We start from the raw sequence: 8,955 nt of genomic DNA, 5'->3' as shown, positions 1-8,955 counted from the left end.
AAGCCCAGTTGATGGGCAGCTGTAAGGCTGGACCAGCAGCCTCTCCTCAGGAAGACCAGGGAGAAGGTAGGTGGGGCGTGGGGAGGGCTCAGGCTCTGGGTGCAGAATCCCTGCTACCCAGTCCTGCGCCCTACAGAGAGCATAGGGCTCAGACAGTAAGTCGGCTTGAAATTCTTCTCAAGATGAACGAATGTATTGAGATTGTGACTTATTTTAAGCCCTTCCTTTTGCATCATGCCTATTTCTGGTGATTTTTTTTTTTTCACTTTGGCTATACCCAACAGAGAAGCTTTTCATACACACGTCCCCACTTTGACAAAATGATCCTGTCCCCTCCATAGGAGGACTCCAGTGGAGGCCTGAATTCCTGGCCTGAATGTGACTTTTGAGGCTGGGTTTTGGCACTGGAGATGCTGTAAACCCTGAGAAAACCATTTCTGAACAATCAGTCATCTCTAATGTAGACAAATCATTCTGCTTTTTCAAGTCTTGATTCTAAAAGTGATTATATCTGCTGAATATTTTCCCTCTCAAGTTAGATTGAACAATCTATGTTTCCATCGGGCTAGCTTGCTTTCTTGACTACAGTCTGCCCTCTCTAGATTTATTCTCTGCCCTTCCCTGCGCTGCTTGTCCTTGTGGTACCGCCCATCCCGTAGGTGAGCATGGGAGACCTCTAAGCTGAAAACAGTTTCCATTGCCTGTGTCTTAATTACGTTGAGCATCAACGAGACATTTTGTTGAATTTTATCTTTTCTTTAACACAGCGGTGTGGCTTTCTCAGAGACAAATAGTCTGAGTTCTTTGGAGTCCAACTGCATTGGATTAAAATTTGCCAAAGGAAAGAGCAAGACAAGAGTAATATGCTAGTGGGAAAAGCCAGGATTCTGAAATGAGCTAAAGAGAGTAACTGCTGAAAATGAAGGCTTGATTTGAAAGACATTTTGGAAATCACCATTGGTTTTGTAACGCCAAATGATAAATTAGAGATTTTTATGTTAAAAAAATTCAGAGACCTGTGTTCCTGGAGATTCCAGTGGAGAAGACGCCAGGCTCAAGTCGTGCTGCCTCATATCCCCGCTTTAGTTCTGCTCCCCAGTTGCTGTGCAAGCTTAGAAAAACGCCTGGATCTCTTAAGGTCACGTTCTCCCAATTACAGTGTGGATTGATAACAGATGCTCAAAGAGTTTTCACATTTTTCAGTCCTAGTACGTGAGTTAACGCTAGTTTATTAAAAACACTTGTGAAAGCACCCTTGGCGTTACAGATAAAAGTCACCACTATGTAACCAAGGTACCACATATGGCTTTACATACCTGATATGCCCTAAATGTTGTCAATAAAATCTTTTAAATGTGTTAAGAAAGGGATATAAAATGCCTTTATAAAGTGAAGGATCCTTTTTAACCCCCCGACCCCAAATTGGCTTACCATGTTAAGTCTATGTTTTCATAATCAGATCTTCTATAAAAGCACAGTCTACCTGCAGTGCTGTTTACATGAACACAGAGCTCTTCACAGGGGTTAGTAAGAAGAGCTGTCTTCACGGAAGTTTCACACTTTAAGGAGCACCAATCATATCACCAATCCAGAGCCTAATAGAAAACTTCCAACTTTGGGGAAACAATGTTATTTCCCTGGAAATTTCAAAATATAGGGTGTTAAAGAATAACCAAGAATCATAAATGAGCTGGAGTTTTTCAAGGTCATTTTCAATGTCTCTTGTTTTACTAAGAAAAATGTGATAAATTAATTGCATAGGTGAAAATGACATTTATGTTATTCAAATGTTTGTTTTCTGTTGCAGAAGAAACCATCAGGGAAAAATGTTTCCTACTGTATCATCCCTAATGTAATTCACCCCAAGAACAGAATAAGGTTTAAAAATAAAGAGCGAATGGGATCGTATCTAAGTATATAGATGCATACAGACACGGACACATATACACACATACCTTTTTATATTTCCTAATTTAATAAAGAAAATGTTCTAGGGAAACTGCAGATCTGATTGAAAGGTCTGGTAATCTTTCCTTCTTTGATTTTCTGCAGTACTTACTGTCGGTATGAACCATTTGGCATGGATGAATTACCTTGTGTCTTTGCATGCATATATTCTTGTCTGTACAACTAAAAAGTGACCTCCTGGAAGGAAGTTCCCTGTGACGCTAAGTCGATGCCTTGTCTATTACCTGGGTGCCTTAATCATTGATTGGTCTATACGTTTGCAGGGAGGAGTCTGGTAAGATACACTTAAAACCTTTATTCATTGATTTACAAAATGTACAATATTTACAAAATTTAGGCATTAATCCCATATCAGCATGAACATGGTGGGGCGTCTCAAAATAAATAAATGGCACATAGGCTAATATACACATGGTGGCTCTTTGCACTTCAAGCCCTCACCGATGGTAGGACTTAGTGTAAAGTTTAATGTGGTAGAAAAGTCAGATGGATGACCAGTCCTGGGCCTTCCACATGAATGGCCCTTTCTTGGCTCCTTGAGGCTGGGGATGGTGAGCAAATCACTTTCTTTGAAGAGAATGAAACACCAGCCATTCTGACAGGCACATGGGGTGCACGCAGCCACATCTGTGTGGAGTTTGCAGTGACCCCCGGGGTGGCAGGTGAGTCTGCACCGTTGTGGACCTGTCCCCTGCACACCAGGCAGGGAGGCTTTGGAGTGGTGCTTCTCATGAAGAACCAAGATTTGGACTTTATCTCTTCTTCTAATCACATGCAGTATTTGGAAGGTGTCAGTGGAGAGTGACCCATGCACAGAAATGTATTTGCCGATATGTACAACATCAAATTTTCATTGTCTTCTAGCATCTTCAGACGTAGGATCAAACTGTCTTCTCTCTGATAGCAAAAGGAATGAATGAGGAAACCATACCTCCACCCCTCAAAGAGAAAACATGGTCTGGGGACACCCACAAATGACATCCTGTAGAAGCAGGACTAAAGAAATGCCATATGATGAGATGGACAAATTCCCATAATGTCAGACCTGGAATTCCAACTTCCCTTCCTGTTTGATCCCACCTCATCCCATATAACCTAAATCCGAAGGAAAGGCTTCACGTTATTGAGCTTCTTAGAGCCTCAGTACCTTCATCTGCAATGTGTAAATACTAGTAACACTATTCATAGGGTTCTTGCAGGGATTTAAGGACCTAACTTATGTAAAGTGCTTAGCGTCTGGCACATAAGAGGTGCTCAAGAAATGTCTTGCTTTCTCTCCCTCTGCTTCCCCAACTCCAATTGTAAGCAACATATAGATCAGCTTACCAAATTCTGAATTAAGGCCATTTGATGCAATTGAGATTATTTTGTATCAGAGTTACTGCTGTCAGTTCATATTTGGTCCCTGAAGGGGTCTCATTTTATGAGCCTGTGCAAGGCAGATGGACCCTGACAACAGCGTCCTCCTGATCAGCAACAAGTCCTCCGAAGTTCACACAAATACACCCCAAAACCCTGCAGAGAAACTCAACCAGTGACGGTCACCACCTGAATACTTCTGGGACAACACCACTGAGGAAACCATGAGCAAGAACCTTGAGGCCAGTGCATTACTCTTGCTCACAACATAAGTTAACTTTTTTCAACACTGGTGCAAGTATTATAGATAACTTTCAACAAACATATTTTACAAGCTCTACCACTGTTGAAAAATATGTATTCTAATTTGATCGTCTTGTTCAGAATAAAGAATCTTTTACAATATATTTTAGTTTCTAGTTATGCCATACAAAAATAAATATTGTATAAATGATTTATAAGGAAGAAGAAAAAATTATAACCTGGGATGCCAAAAAATATAAGAAAGCAAGCATCTAAAAGAAATAAAAACTTTTCACTGGATCTCTTTACTAGTCTCACCATCACCCCACTGGTCCACCTGCTTCTTATCCTAAGATATCACGTCTTCTTTCGCGATTAATCTGGAGACAACTTAATGCAGGAGATTCTCCCTGAAGTCACTGGGGATTTGGAAGAGGAAGAGCAGAGAGGGCTCTTTGACAGCATAAATGGCAGAAGAAAGACTTGGCTGAGACACTTAGTGGGTCCTCACAATGAACTAGCATCAGCTCCACCCATCTCCTTCTTTTCATTTTGAAACCCTCCGTCTGGATTAGCTATGCCTGAATAGACACTATGACCAGAGGAAATAACCCCATCCTGCTTTCACGTTCTTTGGACACCCATTGGTCCAAGTAGAATTCAGGATCTCAATCAGCTGCCCAATCAAGGCCAGTCTCATCAACACCATGAAGGGACAAACAGCCACCTTACCGATGCCGATTCCATTAAGTTGGGAAAACTCCTTCTCCAGCCACCCTTCCCCCAATACAACCAACTTTTATGATTGCCTTTTTTATGTCCCATGCAGAGCAGAGGAAATATTCCCATCGTTACGAGGAGAATATTGGGACACTTAAATATTAGGACGACTGAAACTGCTTACTACTTTTCTAGGGACTTGGTCAGAATCTCCAAGAAAATAGTCCATTCATTTGGGAAGCACAGTTTTGAAACTCTAAAGCTATAAATGAATTCATAATTGTACTTAAACCTGTACCTTTCTCTGGAAGAACACAGATCTATATGTGTCCATGTAACATACCACCCAACATCTCTGAGGGTCCCAAGACCTCCTGTGACTTGTGCATGTATTCTGAATTAAGAGCCCCAAATCTCAGTAAATGTAGAACTATTTCTTGGAGGGAAAACAAAGGTTTATGGTATAGGACTCAGGTCTGTTTTGGGGGCAGCCTGCTTGGATGCTTGAAATGACTACAATGAAGTAATGCTCGTTCCTCATGGGGAGTGGTCGTGCTTGGCCGTGAAGACACCATGAGTGTTGTGGTTTCGCGTGTGTGGCAATGGTCGGGCCAACGACTCATGCATGACTATGGACCATCGAGAGCCTAGTGGATCGCTATGACACCTGGTGCCTCTGAATTGCTATAACGTGAGTCCCAACCACACCCACAAGCAGGACACTATCACTGACACGCAGTGCGGATGCCCGTTTGTCTGATTTATGGGTGACGTCGTGGCAAATGTGGCATCGGTTTCATTTCGGGGGAGTGGCAAGTTGCAGATATTTCCTTCACAACAGGAAGTGCAGACCTGGAAGAAATGGAGAGAAAAAAAAGGGTGATGAGGAGCTGGCTGGTCTGGGAAGTGGACGGAGATTTTTGAAAGAACTCTTTCTCTCATGGCAAAACTAGTGAAAATGACCTGTTCTACAAAGGAGACAGCAACCCTGCATTTGAGAAAGTGGTATGAAATTTAATCTGGAAGCAATGTAGTCAAAGTAAAACCCCCCTTCCAGACTAAACTTCTAGGGATATAGGTCTGTTTTTGACATCTTGCCATGTGGTTATTGCATGGTTTCACAGGCTTCCTAGGTCTCAGCTATTCTGTGAAATGGGAATTGTAATACTTACCTTTCTCAGAGAGGCTCTCATGGTAAACTTTGATTTGCTGAGTCTTCACCGTGAAAGTGAAGTGGCTACAACCTAGTTAATTTAAACTTAAATATTTACTATCATTCAAACTTTCTGCAGAATTATCTCCATTCCCATGGGTGAGTTAAAATTTGAAGGGTTTTCATTTATGCAATTACTCCTGCTTTACACTGCTTTCCTCATGCATCATAATTGAAAAAAAAAAAACCCAAAAGATTATTGACAGAAATTACTTTAGGCCATGGCTACACAAAGTATAGTAGCCTCAGCATCAACTGGGAACTTATTAGAATTGCAGAATCTCAAACCTCGTCCCGAATTTAGCAAATTAGAATCTGCATGTTAACAAGATCCCTGAGTGGTTCCTGTGCACAGTAACGTTTGAAAACCTCTGTGGTACTTAATATCCTATACAGGCATTATCCTGCAGAGGTCTGAGTTTGGTCCCGGTTGACACGGGCTAGGAAGACATTGTAATGTTCAGGAGAGAAACTAGAGGTCAGAAGTGATTTTGAATTCTGTCTCTGTCATTTACTAGTGGTTATCAGCTGAGCACATGATGTCACTTCTCTGGTAGCTTCCTCCTTGGTAAAGTAGCCACCATAATGCCTGAGAGATGAGATTAGCTTGAGGGGGGCCATGGAAAACCTGTGGGTGTACTTTCATATTTTAGTTATTAGGAATGACAATTACCTCTCAAAAAAAAAAAAAAACTAGGAAAATAATTTAGTGTACTTGACAAGTTGCTTGAAAACTGGGCATCTTATTAAGAGAAAGAAGCCCCTACTAACAGTGAGACTGGGAGCTGCCCCCAAACCACCAGGAAGGCAGCCTGGTGGGGACGGGTGGGCAGACTTCAAACAAAGATCAAGGGCTGATATACAAGATCACATGCACAGCCAGCTGGAAACGACCAGTGGGAGAGTCGGGGTGCCTTTTCCTGATACTCTACATTCTCCTTCAAGGCTGCGTTTGAAGTGTGTTTTGCACTGAGCGCTTGGCACCAGATGGCGTTTAAGGAAAGTAAACCCACAACGAGATGGTTCTCTGGTCACTGCTCAAAGGAACGCCCTCCCCAACTCAGCATCCAATGAAGACACGAGCCTCACTTCACAGAAAGTCATCCAAGCGACACTGCCTTGGCCACCTGCAGCTAAATGAACCGAGGGCACATCTGCACTGCTCCACCATGGGGCATCGCTGCTCCGTCCCGGGGCATCACTGCTCCTCGCTCCTCGCCCTTCTGTAGCTTTAATACTTTCTTCTGAGTGAAGAAAGGTCTGGCAATAATTTTCAATACCCTCTTGGTGCTGTGTTCACATAATTTATGCTGGTTATCCTATGCCCCAGTATAAATTTATATGCTTTCGACACCAACAGGGAAGGAAGCAAAGGCAGTCAAGAGCCAGCCTACATGGTGGGGTGAGAATTTGCTTGTGTGCACTGGCGGGCGTTTGGGGAGGAGGAAGCTGGCTAGGCTGTACCAGTCACTTGCTTTGTTGCCCAGACCTTGTGGCCTTCATGCTCGGAGTCTCTGCAGCCAGTGGACAAGCAGTCTTCCAGGGGAACACAGCGTTTGGTGACAGAGATGCTGTTTCCTGTGACTTCCATCGTGTGCTGAGTGTAGCAGTATCTAGTCTCTGTTAACAGAGAAAATACAGTTTAATTGAGATGGCAAATGTTAGCCCATCCTGCCTGGATGGAACACAACAGGAGTGTCAACACCACAAGCCCTGGAAACTCAGCAGCACATGGAATGTGCACTGTGTTAGGTTTATATACAACACCAGAGATCTCCTTGGAGAGATCCACTTCCCCGTGGTAGAAAGGCAGCCTTCTGAAGAAGACTGTCTCTGCTCATATGATCCCCATAAACCAAGACCCAGCAGTATCACTCTTTGTCTTCCAACAAAGTATTGGTTTTTCTTTTTAGGGAAGGAGAGGTTTGGAGTGATGGTTTAGGATGTGAGAATCAGCAATTTTCAGGAAGATGAAGGGGTGAAAACGTTCAATGAACACAGGGTTAAAAGAAAAAAAAGTGAGGCAGGTAACAAAGATCTTCAAGGAAAGAAAAGACGGTAGTGAAGGGGGCTGTGTGTGTGTGTGTGTGTGTGTGTGTGTGTGTGTACGTGCGGGCGCGGGCACGTGCTTGGAAAATGGCTAGTCCCAAGTAAGACAGAATGGTTACAAACAGATTTATTGTATCTGGAGGAAAGGCTTTTATCCAAAAGAAAGAACTTCTTGCCTAGGAGCACACCGGATCCTAAAACTCAAGATGGTACAGAACTAACCCCAAAAAACAGGTGTTCCACAGTGAAGAGCACCATTTCTCCCCAACATGATCCCAGGATCTTTCCAAAAAGGCAGATGAAGACCATGAAATGAGATTCTAGAGTCTAAAACATTGAGATTTCTTCCAAAATTCCATGGAGAATTTTTTTTATTTGCAATTTAAAACCCAAAGAAAAATGGCTTTGTCGATGTAATTCTTTAAGACCTTCAGGCAGTGCTCAGCTTTCTAAGCCTGGGATTTAGGAGAATGTTCCTGCTTCACTTTCAGACTGAAAAAAAAAAAAAGGAGTAATTCCTAAGAAATGTCACTGAGCTGTTTTTCATCCATATCTTGGACCTAACTTTGCATGCTTTATACATTTTGGATATTTAGTGGCTAATATGGAATTACGGCCTTCTATGATATTATTTATTAGGCAATAAAAGTTCGCCTCACCAAAGCACTAATGTCAAAAGAAGCAAGCTCAGGAATTTTAGACCCTAGGAATGAGCTAATTCAGACCACACTGACACATGCTGGGGATCATGAAACTTCAGGGGTTTTAACGCTCTTCCCAGACACCCCCACCTGACAGGAACCTGCGTCTTCCTAAGGGCGGAAACTTGCCCGACAGGGGTGTGTGTACCTGGGCTGAGTAAGGGTCAATATCCCCCCGTAACTGCTGCCCCCACATGGCACCTCAATCAGAATTTCATCATTTGCGGTCAGGTCAAGGCAGTCTCTAGCTTCTTCAGAATCCTAGGGAGCTCTTTGAGTGGGGTAAGTAAGATCACACCATGAGCTCATAAGAAAACTTGAAAGTTTTGCACCTGATAGTGATTCTCCCAAAGCTCTAAAATATTTCAAAATTGGAATGATTGCTTTTCTGATGGAGAGGAGGTGGCATGATAGTTTTTACAGTTATTTTTAAGCCTTTAGCAGGGCTTAACAGGAGGCCAGTGCCCTGAGAGGTTTACCACATCTTCCAAAGAGCACTGGTTTACTTCCTTAGTATCAGATTTGGATGTTTATGGCCAGGCTAGGGACGCCTTTCTCACCCCCACCCCAGCTTCAGATGTTCAAAAAAGCAGTAAAAACAGGAATGTTCTTATCTCCTGTCTCCTCTTCCGCAGACAACCAGGAGCAGCTGCCAGAGGTTTTATTGCTCCAAATGTAAATCTGAGCAGATAAGATCATACA

General features: G+C 42.8%; 1 protein-coding gene across 4 annotated transcripts in view; it reads right to left on the bottom strand.

Annotated features, from left to right (window-relative positions):
- Nucleotides 1–2,248: 2,248 nt before the first annotated feature.
- Nucleotides 2,249–8,955, bottom strand: part of LYPD6 (LY6/PLAUR domain containing 6) — a 114,262-nt gene continuing 107,555 nt past the window's right edge. For 3 of the 4 annotated variants that reach the window (XM_074363626.1, XM_074363627.1, XM_010950263.3), the window contains 2 exons: nucleotides 6,993–7,123; nucleotides 2,249–5,142 (listed from right to left, as the gene is read on the bottom strand). In XM_074363626.1, the coding sequence (XP_074219727.1) occupies nucleotides 4,975–5,142; nucleotides 6,993–7,123 (299 nt within the window). In that variant the 3' untranslated portion in view covers nucleotides 2,249–4,974. The remainder of the gene's footprint in view (nucleotides 5,143–6,992; nucleotides 7,124–8,955) is intronic. The other variant, XM_074363628.1, reaches the window with a different exon arrangement.

Source organism: Camelus bactrianus, chromosome 5 (assembly GCF_048773025.1).
Source record: "Camelus bactrianus isolate YW-2024 breed Bactrian camel chromosome 5, ASM4877302v1, whole genome shotgun sequence".
NCBI lineage: Eukaryota > Metazoa > Chordata > Mammalia > Artiodactyla > Camelidae > Camelus > Camelus bactrianus.
The sequence above is the reverse complement of the archived record's forward strand: the minus strand, read 5'-3'. Positions and strand labels throughout refer to the sequence as shown.